At 41.0% G+C, this 16,808-nt stretch overlaps 1 protein-coding gene across 1 annotated transcript in view; it reads right to left on the bottom strand.

Moving 5' to 3' along the window:
• The window catches only part of LOC109474464 (SRC kinase signaling inhibitor 1-like), a 73,447-nt gene that overhangs the window by 22,868 nt on the left and 33,771 nt on the right, over window positions 1–16,808 (bottom strand). The window contains exons 3-7 of the mRNA XM_019774757.1: window positions 15,604–15,726; window positions 15,135–15,274; window positions 6,944–7,127; window positions 5,243–5,272; window positions 3,996–4,194 (exon numbers count right to left, since the gene is read on the bottom strand). Coding sequence (XP_019630316.1) covers window positions 3,996–4,194; window positions 5,243–5,272; window positions 6,944–7,127; window positions 15,135–15,274; window positions 15,604–15,726 — 676 coding nt within the window. The remainder of the gene's footprint in view (window positions 1–3,995; window positions 4,195–5,242; window positions 5,273–6,943; window positions 7,128–15,134; window positions 15,275–15,603; window positions 15,727–16,808) is intronic.

The raw sequence follows: 16,808 nt of genomic DNA, 5'->3' as shown, positions 1-16,808 counted from the left end.
CTGCATGGGGGGGGGGGTAACCCTGCAAGTCTCAGTAGATGGCATCAGTCTTCAGCTGGAGGGTGTGGGTCTGCATGGAGAGTACCAGATTACCTGACTTCTAGGCACTGATGACAAAATGTTCTAAAAGTGATTCAGACACATCCCTAACACATAACGTGTGTGCTAAATTCAACCGCCAGCTAGTGCATTGGGGCAGATTTACGACAAATCAAAATGGTTCTGAATGCAGGCCCTCAGTATATATGGGCATGTGAGGGCCTGTGTAGCATCAGTGTTTTCAACAAGTCTTAGGTCTTGAATTTAACGGACAGCATACCGAGATAACATACACCAACATTTAGATGCCAAGCGAGTTTCCAGCCAGTAATATATGGGTATTTTAGCCAGATCTAAACCAAGTGGACAACTCTGTTTGGTTTATGTGCAGCTGTTTTATGTTCTTGTTTATTAGCTGATGGAAGGAGGTTGATCTAGCGCGAGATTAGCCATTCTTTACAAGTTAATGGTGTTAAGAAACTTCTGAGATTCAGGAAGACACAGGCCAAGTGTCATGAAATTTATGATGAAATTCATGAAAGAAGTGGGCCCAGTATGGTGAAATGGAAGTACATGTAATGGAGTAGCACAGAAAGAACATTTTAGGTGAAATACAAAAAAATGCAAAATCCTTGACAGACCAGGATTGTACATAGTAAAGCCTGTCCAATGATTTTTAAAATCTTTCGCATTGACACAAGCACTAAGAATCCTGTCTACAGTGACCACCTGTCCACAAAGACCTGGTTTTACTAAGCGATCTTCTTGGGCAGTTTTGACTGTGTTCGTGCCAAATTTGACTTAATATATACTGACAGGCACGTGTCAACTTTTTTTTGCTGAGTCCAGTCCAGACAGCCAGACTCTTGGCACCGAAATCCGCCCACGTCTTACATCTCACCCCACCCTTCCTGGAGATGTCTTAATCCTATCTTCTGCTAACCCGATGTCTTGGCACTGATTCTGCTACTACTAGTCTGAAGTCTCAAAGGAAACTCGAGTCAGTCTGGGAGAGCTACGAATTATCTAGGCACAGGAATTTAGAAAAAAAAATTCTTTAGCCTAATGCTCACATATCATCTTTGAAAAAAATTAAAATCTACATACAAAATAATCATTGCCTCATTCACAAAGGATTAAAAATTTGAGAAGAAAGAAAATTTTTAGTCAGATTTTGTCCATTTTTGGTCTTCAGTTTGTTCTCTCTTCTCTTTCATACAAAAATGATTGAAAACCACAAAATTGTGTTAAAGTGGCCCCTTCAGCTGACACACCCTGATAGAAGACAGAGACACTCGGGATCACTTCAGGTCAAAGTCAGGTTTATCTGGCTGCCAATCATCCCCAACTTTCCTCTGGGGAGTTGGGGAGGAAACATGCAGGTGGAAAATATCAGGATCAGTACTTAATATGAAGGGTACATTCAATGTCATCAATGTGACTGAGGATATACAATGACTGTATTATGTGGAAATTTTCCACAAATACAATTTGCAAGCAACCACTGTCAAAACTAGTACTATTTTGCTACAGTGGCAAATCCTACATCAACATTCCCAATATTCATAGAACGTTGTACATGTACACGTTCCATCAAACCTAAAACTCAGTCCAATGGCTTTGGGTTATGACCTACTAGAACTGGTCTACTAGAAACTATCTTATGATTTGCAGAAGAAACCTACACTGTGCAAACAAACCAACAAAGTAAGAAAAGCTGGTAAAACCATTTCACCTCTTTCAGAATAAAATGGCAGAACTGCATGTCAAAACCCAGTGGAATCTACATGTTGAATGTATAAGTTACGCCCCCCCTTCCCCACCGGTGTGTTTATGCTCTATGTGAACCATAGCCCAGCCCTGCCTACCTAACAAATGGTTCCAGTTAAAGGCTTACCCCTGCCGCTGGTTCACAGCCAAGTGATCCCTGGGTTTACTTTAGCTCTTATCAGAGCTATGGAGAAAACAGATCTGCCCCAATCATGATAGAGAGGGGAGACAAGTTCATTCAAGTTCAAGTTAAACTAACCAGGGATTGTGTCTTAGGACTTTGAAGTTATCATTGGTGACGACAAGCTTTAGTATCACTCACTCACTCATTACTGATTAAGTGATTAAGATATATCAATTGTATTTGGCAATGAACATTTCGAAGGGCAAAAAATGGAATTTTTGACTGATTTATCAATCATTTCAAGGTCAAGTATTTCCCTAACTACAACAAAAATCTATTTTTACACAAGGAGGTGGAAGTCTTAGATCTTTCCAAAGGCATGTGAAACTTGAGTGCAAGTTGACATGTACAAATGTAGGACAAAGAACTACATGAAGTGGTGACGATCATGAAATGTTGTTGACAGGAGAGCAACACTTCAGTCCACTTCACTGAATAACTACTAGCAAATACGAAGCGCGTCAACAAGTGACAGACAGTGGTTGTGTATTGTTTATTTTGACATCGCCATGGAGACAGGAGTGACCCATAGAGTGCACGATTTGGAGAAAAACCCAAGTCTTGACAAGCATGCTGCAAACACTTGTGAGGAACTCAGCCAGAACCCCCGAGGGACCAGGCAGGCGTCTTGTGAGTGTACCTCATGACTAAGGCCCCGTTCATGATTGGATATCTGTTGCGAATCAATTCGATTTAAAAAAATAAATCGATTCATTTAGGAACATGAACGCTCCAAACCGGTTCCGTTGCGATTTATTCTGAACCACCTCGCGAGGTGGTCTGAAACGATACGATACGATTCGCATTCGTAGAATTGTAATCATGAACGCGCGGATGCGAATCGTTCCGGTTCGACGCTGTACACCCGGGTACGAGGGGGCCACGGTCGGCCATAGTTTGCGGCGCAGTGGCTTGTACTGCCGAAATTCTACTTGAATCGTACACTTGACATCGAGTTCTAATTACTGGTCGACTGAGGAAACAGGAGTTCCGATATTGACTTGGGTAAATCAGGAGATCCAGAGGAAACTGGATGGTGTGTACTAGAACCTACCCTGGGCGCAAGGGCGAGTGGTAGCCCAACGGGAACGTTGGGGCGGCGGACCGTGGGGGTTTGCGCTAGATGCGTCCGGGGCACAGCCTATGCCATGGGGAGGACATGAGTCGGGAACGAGCGACCACTCGCCCGGACAGGCGTAAACTCTCCGCCTTACGAGCCGGGTTCTCAGGAAATATTCAAAGAAATTGTGATATACATATGAAAGGAAAGTCAATTCGAGGTGTGAAATCGTTTCCAGTGTGGGTTCAAGTTTTGAATCACGGACGCAAAAATATATTCCGCTTCGATTCGGATCGTGGCCAAACCGGAACACATTTCAATCATGAACGAGGCCTAAGACTCTGGGTCAGACTACTTGAGAAAAGGCCACTACACTGGGGTGGGGGTCGGGGCTTGGAACATACCATTTCCCTGCAGGGGCCTAACATTCACAGGCGAGTGTATACATTACACTTACAGTGTACTGTTCTGAACAAAGGAATCATGATCATGTTAATGTTGTTACGTAGCAGGTCAAGTGCCAACGTGGGACTCATCTGCCATGTTTGTTGTTGAATGTGTTTGAGCTCTGCATTAGACGTTGTGTTCATCTATATTTACTGTGATCTCAGATCTGCTGTACTGTGAAGTGATCACTACATGTACCATGAAAAAATTATTCACAGACTTTCTTTTTGCTGCACCTGACACCACCGTGAATGTATAATTCCACAAACATGTCCATTCTCTCAGACCACAAACTTTTGCTAATGCGAACATAAAGTGATTAACACATTTCAAAGAAGCCACGTGACAAGCCCCACTGGGTCAGTCTACTGAGGAAGACCAGAGTGACTGGTTGAAAGCTCTAGGTGAGAGAACTTTTTGTGTTGGATCAAAAGTTTTAAGTTTAAACATATAACTACCAACACAGATGAACTTTTATGATAGTATCAAACTTACTTCATCTCCTCCAGCTCGTAGTAGACGTCTGACTTGCTGTCTCTGATGTAGATCTTGATGTGGGGCTGCTCCATGATCTGCATGGTGAGGCGGTGGGGGAACGCTCGCACGAACATCGCCCGCACCGTGTCCAACCCCGTCACCTCGTTAGGCATGATGGAACGCTTCGTCTCATCATTCACTTGTAGGTACACGATACCTGCGATAGGTGAGGAGGAAATGAGTTTAAAAATTCAGCATCTTTATGATATAAAAATTAAAGTTGTTTAAGACAGGGAGAAATCTGAATTTTTTCTTTATTTGACTATAACAGATGAGGAGAAAACTGGTTTAAGGATTTTCAGCATCTTTACGATATAAAAATTAAAGATGTTTAAGACAGGGAGAAATCTGAACTGTTTCTTCATTTGACTATAACAGATGAGGAGAAAACTGGTTTAAGGATTTTCAGCATCTTTACAATATAAAAATTAAAGATGTTTAAGACAGGGAGAAATCTGAACTGTTTCTTCATTTGACTATAACAGAATAGGAGAAAACTGGTTTACGGACTTCTAGCATCTTAAAAGTTTAAGAAATCTGATATTTTCCTTTATTTGAATTGATTGCTTTAGAATATGCAAGGAGAAACTTGGCTGGAAGCCCTCATGTTGAAGTTAAAGACATTCAAAACAGGAAGAGGAGACTTGGCTTAAGGCCTTCAGTTTGAAGCCATTCAAAACAGGAAGAGATCTAAAACCTTCATTTGCCTGGTGAACTGATGAGGAAGATACAGGTTCGTACTACTGTTTACAGGCTTTAAATTTGCCACAGCATTATCAACAGATGCTCTTCATTGATGTACAGCAGTGCTTCTACACTTTGAAGCATATTAAATAGGCTTTTCTAATTAGCAGTATACAAGACAGATGGATACTAAAGTACTTTAAGCTTTGTTTACAACTACTACTAACTGATTATTGGTTGATTTCAGATTTGTGACAGCTCTAAATGTACCTACAGAATTAGATCTAGACATTTCTAAGTCAATTTTCTGACTACTGATGTTTATTCATTTATGACTACTGACGTTCAGAAAAAGTTGCCAGAGCTCATCACAAATAAAAACTACCAGCCTAGCATATAAATGAGGAAAAAAGATCAGATTGCCTTCCCTCGAGTTATATTCTGGTAGTGACTTAGTTCTGGCAACTTTCCCATGTCCTCCTGATTACTGTCTGGCCTCCTGCACCTTCTCTACTACTCACCCAGGGACACAAGCTGTCTCCTACCACCTCCTTCTCCAACATAAACAAAACAAAAACCAAAAACAAAGATGTAACACAGGGAGGAACCTGTCTGCAATGCTTGGATATGTTTTCCTATAGACTTTGGTATCCTGAGTGGTAGCCTATTTGTTAACCGGGACTCCGTAAAAAATATTTTACTGGAACGTGGATGGGAGCCCCTAGAAACAAACAGGATGGCACTCAGGTTGAAGATTGTTGCTTTTTCTTTTTTTTCCATTTTAAAATTGCTTTCTGGTGTTTTACTATGTTTCAAGAAGGACCAAGCACTGACAACAAGTTGGGGTTATGAGGAAGCAAAAAAGACAAAAAAACTTAAAAACACAAATGTATTAAAATGTAGTGAATCTACAGCTAAGACTATAGTTAGATACTTTTAATTTGTTAATTTCATATTTTATGTGCATTTAATCTACATGTACATGTAGACAAACTAGTGCAGTTAAGGTGCTGTTTACAGTAAGGGGTGCAGGTAACACTAATAAACAGTATTGCTCTAATCTGAACTTGTGCTATTCACACTTTTAACAAAACATTTACATTTGAATTGGTACTGTTCACTAAACTAGTGCAGTGCAGTTCACACTCACATATGTGAATACAAACAAATTAATATTGGTGCTCAACACAATTGCACAATACTTGATGAAGACAACTTCTGTGCCTGTCCTATAACTATTTGTTTCATTGCTTGATCATTTTTCTTTGTCAAGTTAATGGCTACAAATATGTATTGCATTGACTCTTCTGTTTGTTGACTGCCTTTGAGTTGTAAAATGGTTTTTCAAATTACTCTTTTTTAAGTATTACATAATTGAATTTATGGTTTTCACTTACCAGTTTGTCAACACAGAAGGTTTGAGTGGATAAAGTTTACAAATCAAACATGACTTGATGATATGAAGGACATGTCACTTGTTCACACTTGACACCAAGGTTGCCACACCCCCACACCCATATCTTGACCGTAACTTTCTTCTCAAGCATTTTAGTTAAGTAGCTGCCACGTTAACAGGCCCTGTCCAGGTGAGACAGGTGTAAAGACAGGTGTGTGGTCTCACCTGTCAGGTACAAGTGTTCTCACACACACACCTGTCTGGATGTTAGACAGGTATGTTTAAGGTAGTGGGTGGGGCAGCTGACATTCATGTCAGCAGTTAACAATAGGCTTTGGTTAGAAAGTAATTACGAACCAAATATCTACCTACAAGCTGCAATTTGCCAGCAAAAACTGAGACTCTGGGTAAAAGTTTAGAAACTTGAGAGTTTGCAGGCTAAAGTCCAACAATCCAGCGTATTGGTGTATTACTCTTTAATATACAAATAAACAAACCTGCCCTTAGATTTCTCCTTGAGCATAGCATGGGTGTGTGCACCCTGGTATACTTTTATTGTTAGTCTTCTTTTTTCCCCTAAACATTTGTTGTGTTGCATTCAAACAAACAAAACACAAACAAAGGCCACTACCGACTACCCCCATATACAACACACTCGTCCAGTCATGTGACCTGTGCTGACCTTTTACCCCCTGGGTCACGTAACTTCCCACGTCAGAAGCTGAAGAAAGATGGTGGATACCGTCTGAAAGCTTCTATACTTCACAGAACTTTTTGTCATGCGTACCAGTTTAATCCTTCCTTGTACTACCACAAACAAACCTACCCTTGGACTTCTCCTTGCTGAGGATCGGTGTGCGTACGACCGGCAGACTGGACCTGAGGCGGCTGCCCCGGCTGAAGCCGGTGTTGGCGGTGCCCATGGCCGGCTCCGACTGCTCCGACGCCACACTGGCGCGATCCTCCTCTTCCATCACCTCCGCTACATGTGAGGACGACAGAGTTCTCGTCTGGAGAGGGAAGGAAGAAAGACATTGTATTTAGGATCCAAGCATAATTTCATCAGGTTTGCAAGAGACTATATAACAAGGTTCTTTACTCCACAAGACATTAAGTGAGTTTCACATCCAATGTTTTGGTGGCCGTCTGTCACCTTCTTTAGGGCAGGAATAATTCTGACAACATTCTACATGTATGTTTGGGACTGTATTTGTAATATTGCAGTAACAACACATACCTGCAGTGCGAATCTGAACCAGTAACTGCTTTACCTTTAAGTTTAACAGTATAAATGTAACATATATATATACATGAAAGGTATGTGCAACAGCACAACTGAAATACTGTAAAGGTACATGTAATACAAGGTGGCAACACAACTTACTGTATCAAACAATCTGTTCACATAAATGATTGAGTTAATGCCATGGTGTAATGGAATCTAAAAAATGACATTTCTGACAAACTGCAGGACACCATGTCATGGTCGTGCATTCCCCGACCTTGAGAACAGCTCCTGACCTTGAGAAATGGAGGAATGATGTAAGAATGACCAGCTGGCTCTGATGTGCCTGACGTTATCCTAACATGTTATCCCTCCCCTCATCACAACACTCATATATATCATCATTACAGGCTGCAGACACCTGCCTGAGCCTCACATAAACTGTCAACTTAGAGTACAACATGGTCAAGATGTCTCTCAATCTCAGGTTAACTGTCAACTCAGCATCTGAAGAATCCAGCATGGTCAAGAATTTACTCAACTCAGTCTTAATGCATCTGTGTTTTCCTCAGAAGGAATAAAGATGCTACAGACCTACAAGACTCTTCACATCAATTTTGATAATTTTCTAACACATCGATTAAAAATCCTACATCTATAGTGACCACCTGTCCACATAGACCAAATTTCATCGGTCCCTTGAGTGGTCTTCTTGGGCAAATTGTTACTAACAACCCTCACCACCAAATGAGTTACACACAATCCCACACCTTTGTGGTAAGCCAGGCCTGAGGTTGTGGGAACTGTCATGCCACCATACCAACAGTTCCACCTGTCATGCAGGGGAACACCTAGGGGAAACATAGTACAGCTGGTCCTTCTCACCTACCTAACACCTCTCCCCTCTACTACAAACCTGACTACAGAGCTCTTTCAGTCACAGATGAAAGGTAGTGGATACCACAGTTTCCAAAATCTATTGATGGGTTCAACTCTTAGCTTTGTATCTTATATTACATGGGTGTCTAGCCTTCACTGCACACTTCTCCCTTCAAGAGGTGTTTTACTTAGGGGTTACTTTGTGGTTTTGTTTAGAGTAGGAAGAAAATCAAAGAAAATGCAGCCACTATACTAAGGAAATATTGGAAACATAGAAAAGGCTGCCAATAATCAACATAACCCCCGACCAAAACCTCTGCTTGGAGAGTTTACTTTCCCTACACTTACTTCTGATATTGTAACATTCATGCTTGAAAATCTGCTACTGTTTCAGATTCTCTGGATTTGCTCTCGACATTATACTGAGCTTGTAATAACGATATACATGTACACTCCCTGAAAAACGGTCCACAAATGTAGTTTCTCTAAGATGCTTCAGCACTTCTGTTGTGTCAACAAAGTAATCTGATGCCTAAATCCATAAGGAGCTGGATTAACAACAGATTAGCAAACAGATCAACAGAAGAGATAAGCAGCAGCTTCTGGTTAAGCACTAGGGGCCAAAAAAGGGTAACTGTACTTAGTGTATAAAAGTTATTATAGTCATAAAAGTACAACTTCATATAGCTTCAGTTGCAGGCTGAGGAAAGATTGAGGTTGTGAAGATTGTAATAAATCAATATTTTAACAGACAAGATTTTGAAACAGAAGTGTGTGCAGTTAGTTCAATCGCTACTAGTGACTTATGACAAACTAGTGATGACACAAGCAATCCCAGCATGCACTGCAGCCCAGCTGACAGGCCGTGTTGATGGACGTGAACTTCATATTTGAAGCGCGTCCAAGAAATCGGGTCGCCGCAAAAATGTGTCAAAACAACAGTCATCGTTGCAACCTTTAAATCACGAAACCTCAACGTTGGCAAACGGTAATAATTTTACACTTGATCTCTGATATGTCAGTGTGCGTGTCGCACATGGCAAACATGCTATTGGCAGAAAAAAAGTAAACAAAATACTTCTGAAGTGAATGGAATATTTTCCAACCCTCTATGGCTAACAGCCAACACAATACATCAGATCCCACATAAATACTTCTTTGAATAAACAACCCTAAAACGTTTCAATATCACAAAAATATAATCAGAGGAAGATCTAATAATAATATTCACCTTTTTCCCCCTGCCCCTCCATATCTTCCACATATTGGGCGCCCGGGATAGACAGACGTGAACCCGGCAGTGTAGCGAGTCGGTGTGAGCTAACCAGTGGGTGTTGCTGTGTAACCAGGGCCAACCCTGCAGCAGGGGACCCTGACACGGCCCTGCCAGCAGCACCGGCCCTACAGGCCCCCTCACGCCGCCCTGCTGGCCCCCTTATGACTCAGTCCTCCCAGCGAGACAGATTCCTGACATAGCCATGCCCAGGGTCACTGCTACAAATGTACCGCTAGTTTCCAGGGCCTTGTAGAGTCAGTACATACTGCCATAGACATTCTACATTAAAATGGGCATCCTATATTAATATATGACCACTGCTACAAATGAAAGGCTGGCTTCATTCGCCTTGTAAACCACAGACCGAGTCAGTACATACTGTCAGGGAGATGTGGAAATAGGTATGCTAGTACTACATTTGTACATGTATGTTTGTGCTCTGTGGACAAATATATGCCAAAGTGTGAAATTTAATGTCATGTTTAAGTTCAAGTTGAAGATTTACTAACCACGACAAATGTACCACTGCAAACCTCGTAAACCACAGACAGAGTCTGCACACACTGAGTTGTGTGGACGTTACCAAGGTGTGGAATTTAAGAGTGGTTCTGACGTCATGTTGAAGTTCAAGTCTACAAGATTTAGTGTCATAAAGGACTAGTGAACAAGTTTATTGTAAATTACATGCACACACACAGACATGCAGTACCCTGGTCTTATGCACATATACATGTATGTATGACTGTACATTGTATGTTCTATACTGTGTTTATTTAGACAAACATATAATTTTCCCTAAATGAAGCTGATATTCACAAATTAAAGTACAATGTATAGATGTCTCTCACTGCTGTCCTGTATCAACAAGTTGAACTTAAGATGATCACGCCCATGTCCTCTAAGGAACATCTGAAGCTCCAGGGACCTTATAAACTAGAGATTAACACACCAGTAAAGTCAGCAGTGTGGAAAACTGCCCTCCCTCCCACACAATGTTTGGACATCAGCAAATCTAGACCATCTGCTGCAACACAACACTCTACCAGACTGCAAGGCATGGGGTGGCTGAAAAAAAATAGCACAATGTAGAAAGACATTGCAACCCACGACAAGTCTCTTTCCATACTCAAATGATCAGCCAAGCCCTGCAACAGAATATTCTCCTATTTGGTCCATTTTCTACAAGATTTTCTACTCTCCAACCTGAACCTTACATACTAGTAATCTCAAGCAATCAGACAAGACAGACAGGTGTAAAATAAGACATGTGCTCTACCTGGACAGCCCTGTACCTCCTCTCCCTCCCGCACCACCATTAGGGATCCCAGAACAGCCACCGTGACCTTGACTCGACCTTGCCCTTGACTCCTGTCTTATCTCCCTAAACATGGCCGTCAGGTCCCAGCAGAATTTATCCGTGTCCTACTTCACTAAATGGATTTAGCACCGGTCACTTTTCATTTGGAAAGTCGTTTGGTAAACTCTAAAAGGGCAACATGTCGTAAACCCCGAAGGCTAACTTGTCTCTGGGTGTCCAGATCTTTATCAGCAGAATCACTAACTGTAAAGCAGAGATCCTGATCATGATCTATGTTTTACAGAGACTCCAATCCTGATCTTTACTGCCAGATTCTGCTAGATCACTGTCTCTACCTAGTATAAATGTATAATTTGTCATTTTGTTTTAGTCATCACGTTAATGGATATGGGGTACAAATGAAAAGTAATCTTCTATCTAATGTTTTGATTTTGTTATAATATTAAAAAATTTTTCTTGCAATAATACTTTTTCTCCCTTTGAGTTAGATATTGTATGTACAGTTTTCAGTGTTGTGTCATACCCTGACCAGATTTTTCACCTTTGCCCATGCCTGGATTTTCTCTAAATGAAGAAAACTGTTAAAGTTACCACCAACGGGTTTTATATCATAGATGTAAAGCCTGGTATGAAAATCCATCTGGCCAAGTGGATCATATGTCAGACCAACTGCCAAAAATATCAGCAGACTAATTTGATAAAGATCCTGCACATGTGCTATGGGTAAACATGCCACACCCACCGAAGATGGGGTCTGGGATAGAAAATAAAATCCCTTTTTTGAAGAATAGGCCTTTTTTTGAGTACATCAGTTCAACTATGTTTTTCTTTTATATTTTGTCATTCTACATTTTGAATATTGTTGATTAAAATATCTTTATTTGTACATGCTCCTCAAAATGAAAGAAATGCCTAGAACTTTTACTTCTTCTGACATGAGACCTTATCTTGAATTGATGACATCAACTAGAGAAAACTTTTGTCTTTTGTGGCTTGTGTGAAAATTGTAATTTTCACAGTTGTGTCACCTGATCCCTCCACCTCACTCCCCTAAACACCCTGGGAACAAGATGGTTAACGTTCTGGGCCATGCAAGCTTGTTCCCAGTTTAGCCATGGAGGTCCTTTTATACCTCCATGGTTTAGCCAACATGTTTTGTTCATCTAATTTTATTTGCTAAAATTTATAGCAGTGACATTAAAAAGGTGAAGAATACAAGAGAGCAGAGATTGAAATACTGGGTAGAGTTTGAAATCTAAATGATATACAGACTTGGAAGGAAACAACCTAAAACATATGCTTTCCTGAGCTATAAAAGTCATGTTCCAAATTTACAAGTGGAAAGGATAGAGCAAACAAGCAAAGTTGAACTGGATCATTTCCTCAGGTGGCTCTTTTTGGCAAAGATCATTTTCCTGGAGGATCTTACATTGTACACTAAAACAATGCAAGGGTCTCATTCATTCATTCATTTTTTTTTGTTATCTGATGTCTCTGCTGAAGTGAATCTATGGAATTGAAAATAATAATAAATTGTATTTTTGACAGATATGTTCAAATCTGTAACAAGGATTTTTCATTTTCTGTATCTACAATGTATTTTAGTTTAGGAACCTCTATGGGTAAAATTTCCCATCTTTTTTACTATAAGTGATAAAACCATACACTTCTAAGACAATACACATACTTCAGCATCTTAAGACAAAACACTTTCTTCAGATGCGTCTTGAGGCTGACTCATCAACACTCTGATACAGAAAACAGGCTGGTCTCTAAAGCATTCTGCTGGACGATATCCAAAAGGGACAAGTAAAAACACCGACATATGACTTTCTATGAGCCGGGCTGTTTGAACCTCAGTCATAGACACAACAAGGACAGCCTGTGCCTGTTGCCATACAGGCCACACTGACACAGTTCATTGGTTCTCAGACATTTCAGAGTAAAATGGGCTGGGAGGAAAACGTGTCCACACCCTGAAATTGTGTGTACCACTTAGGTACAGACTTTTAGTCTGACATTTTTGTTGACCTTTTACTTAGTTCAAAAATATCTTTTTCAATGGCAATGATCTTTGTTGCATGTCCATGCAAAAAAAACATACATGCAGGATTTTGAAAAAAGAAAAGAAAATGAAAAGCATATTGGCCATAATCCCCATAATATACAGGACATTTTACATTCAGTCAGAAGACAAAAGTGGACAACATTCAGTAGAAACAAATGAAATCCCCCCCCCCCAAATATTAAACCCTGAAAACCGACAAGTTGAACTAATGTGGCCTTTACTTTTAAGACATACCACAAGAGGCAGGGAAGAAGGTGGGTGGGGAGGGAGGGACTTGGGCCTGGTCCGAGCCGACCTCTGACCCCTCCCCACAAAGGGCGCATGGCGCACACGTGTGACGCCTGACTTACTCCAGAACCTGGGTCGTTATTGGAGGGTGGACAAATGTCAAGAACCTTTTAGAGCAGTGCAGACAGACAGGTCTGATTACTGAAGGATAGATGAAAACTTTGAACTATCCCAGAATCACTTCCATATGTGAGCTGACTCAAGGGGGCTTGTATAAAGTGTATCATTGTCATCATCATCTTATGGTCAAGCTCACTAACAAATGTGTTATTGCGTTAAGTCTTAAAATCTTCTTGGCTTTCTGGATAATAAAATTCACCACCTAAATCTAAAACCTATACTGTACTACTGGTAATAGGCACTGCCATAAGAAGTTACTACCATGTGTAGGGATCATCATACCTCAAAAGTCAAAGATGGTACAAATGCAGGGCAATGCATACTAGGTAGTGGTGTGTGTGTTCAACAGTTGGTCCCATACCCATTCCCAAAATGCTAGCTAAGCAGAGAAAGTAGTATGTACCATATTTAAAGTCTTCAGTATGTCTTCGCCAGGGATTACCTCAGCTACCAAATGCAAGTGACTCTACCAACTTGGTCACTGCACCACCGAAAAATCAGTGAGGAAATTTACTGTCTCTGCTTGTGTTAAAGGAACTGCACTTGTTAAAGTAATGGAGCCTGACTTCCCTCCCAGTTAGGGAGGGTTACTAGGGTGTGAATGTCAAGAACCTTTAGGAACAGTGGGGGAGACAGGTCTGATTACAAGGTGGCACCATGGGGCCATGGGCTGCCAAAAACTTTGAACTAGGAAGTAATGGATACCACATGTGAGTAGGGTGTATGGACTCAGGGCTCGAAATCCTTTAAAGATGACCAGAAGCAGGCAAATTTTATCCCCACCACTCAGAATTAGGGAGTGTGGGCCATGCTAAAATTGCTCATAAACCATTTCCATAATTTCTTTAATATACACTGTATACAGTCAATTCAGCTAATGAACATCCACACACACCTACGTGTATAGGATTGTATATACAAACCCGGCCAGTACATAGACCAGTACAGTGTGGGTATACACACACATCATCCCAAATTTACCTGGAGTAACCTGCTTGTACAGGTGGTATTTCCAGCCCTGTCACAGATATATACTGCAAAACCTCCTGTCTGACTGGGTATACACGAACTTCTCAAAGAAAATGTCTTAAGGGAGTAAGACAGGAGGAGTAAAATTAGAACTGACAGTTCCCCACATGGTTGTCTAGAAGTTGATGACCTTGACACCTCAGCTCCCAAGGTCAAGAATAAGATCTTCAGAGGGTGCCAAAGGCACAGCTAGATTACATTATTCCCTCGGGATTGGCTGTATACTAGAATTGCATCACTTTTGTTTGGCATGATGTTACACTTGAAAACAAATATTATAATTTCACATTTATTTCTGTACTATTCATCCTGGGTGGCAACCCTGAAAAGTATATATGGACTGCACAAAACAAAAGATGACCATGTATGGTTCAAAGTACTGAAGGTTCCCCCTATCTTCCACCACCAGTATGACAGCAAACAAGGATGATTTAGAAGATGATGTACAGTAAAGTGCAGGCTACTGTAGGGATGGACCGGATGTGGAAAAAACAGTTTTGATTGTACATCATCTACATGTAACAGGTGAACCTACATGTATTGCTAGGAATTTGCTTAGACCATGTATTCAAGGAAGTCACTCCTATGACAAATGTGAACCTAGCCTGGTATCCAAACCTATCAAAGCTGCCTTACATTGTTGTAGGTTTGGCTACCAGGCTAACATGAACCTGTTTTGATGTTCTCAACAGCTTCCTCACCTGTTTCTGGTACCTTGATGTGGACTCTGCCTGCTGTGGGTACTTCTTCTTCTGCTTACATACAAACAAACATACAAATAAACAAACAAGCAAGCAAAGAACCATGACCCAACCTGTTTCTGGTGCCCTGATATGGCCTGTGCGTGCTGTGGGTACTTCTTCTTCAGGTGCTCCAGGAACGCCTGGCGCTGTCTCTCCAACTTCTCCATCTCCGAGTTCTCACGCTTCATCTCCATCTGACTACGCGGTCCGCCTAAAACAAAACGACCAAACAAACAGACGACAATTGTTATTTCATTTTTTAATTGAAATTGCGACAGCAATATGAGGGCACTGTTATATTTACGTTAGCAGCAGGAAAACATTGTTTTCACTGTTTCTTCTTCTTGTCAATGTCCAGGACCAGATGGCTGTTAGCATGGTAACTGGTGATGTAGCAGACACCTTGTGGTGTCAAAATACATTATGTAGCAAGTTGTAGGGGCTAGTCACCATTTATCTGACCCTAGCCTCTTCACTCATAGCCTCAATGAAAAGGGGGCAGCAGATCAATTTGAGCATTTCATGAGTAAACGAACAAACCTAGTGTGTGACGACGAGGCTCATCCCGGTTGAAATGTCGTTTCCGGCCACCGTGGCCATTCAACGTGCCATTCGGCTTTACCTGGATGTCGTCTGCAGGACGTGCTATCGGCCTACCATGTCCTGAAACATACAAAACAAAAAAGAAGTTTAGAACAGCTAAAATTCCAAACACGATTAACAGTAGATTTCAAACTCTTTTTATTAAAAATTTGGTCCTATATACCCCTTCCTGAAATGAAGAAGGACTGAATCAGATGTGCACTTGCTGCAGGATAGTAATGCATTCTCTCATCTTGTAATACAAACTGTGGGTTTCAGGAAATACAGGAAACAGAAACATTACATGTACTATATATATACCTTCAACTGGCCATGACAACATAGACAGCTTGAACCCGTCTTTCCACAAGACAGACATTATGTAGAGCGCATACAGGTTCAGTGTCAGCTGTCAACCTAAGAAAAACAGGCTAGGGACAGCAGCAGGTTTTTGCTTGAGCTGGTCTTCGTAACGAAAAACCACAATTTTTTTCTGTGCCTAAGCATCCCCTCCTATTAACCGACAGCAGGCCATTGAGAAGTACTCTATTTGATTGGCTGGGATCAGTTTAACTGACATTCGTCGCTACCCAGGTATGACCTTGCAGAAAGGACTCCAACAAAAGAACCATAATCCTCGTCTGAGGTTATCAAATATTCATGGGTGATATGCAGAAGCCAGGTTCAAGGGTACGGAACACCATTCATCAAGCAAATATACCATAAACATTGAGATTAAACCAACGCATTAAACTGAAGGATCTGATAGCAAGGGATTCAATTCATTTTTGGAAACGTGCACTAGAGCCATGTAAGCCCTGGAAACAGTCTTGAGTCCAATCTAACCCAGATCATACTACATTATCATTATGGTGAATTTGCTATTTGGTGGATTCAACGTGATGCAATACCAATCATCAAGTGACATTCATGTAAACATCCCCTAGTGTCAGGGATTTGAACCCAGGACTTTTAGATTCTAAGTCAACAACACCAACCACAATACCACTTTGCATTGTACACATATTGATTCCGATATTGTTCTATCAAAAGTATAACAATAATATTATAGCATAGCCTTTATGCCACATTAGATTCAGATCTTTAATTTTACCAGAACAGCAATCCCAAAACTAGCCAAGTCATGCTGAACAATGAAGCAT

The sequence above is a fragment of the Branchiostoma belcheri genome, unplaced genomic scaffold (genome assembly GCF_001625305.1).
Source record: "Branchiostoma belcheri isolate BF01 breed outbred unplaced genomic scaffold, Haploidv18h27 scaffold31, whole genome shotgun sequence".
NCBI classification, from domain to species: domain Eukaryota; kingdom Metazoa; phylum Chordata; class Leptocardii; order Amphioxiformes; family Branchiostomatidae; genus Branchiostoma; species Branchiostoma belcheri.
The sequence above is the reverse complement of the archived record's forward strand: the minus strand, read 5'-3'. Positions and strand labels throughout refer to the sequence as shown.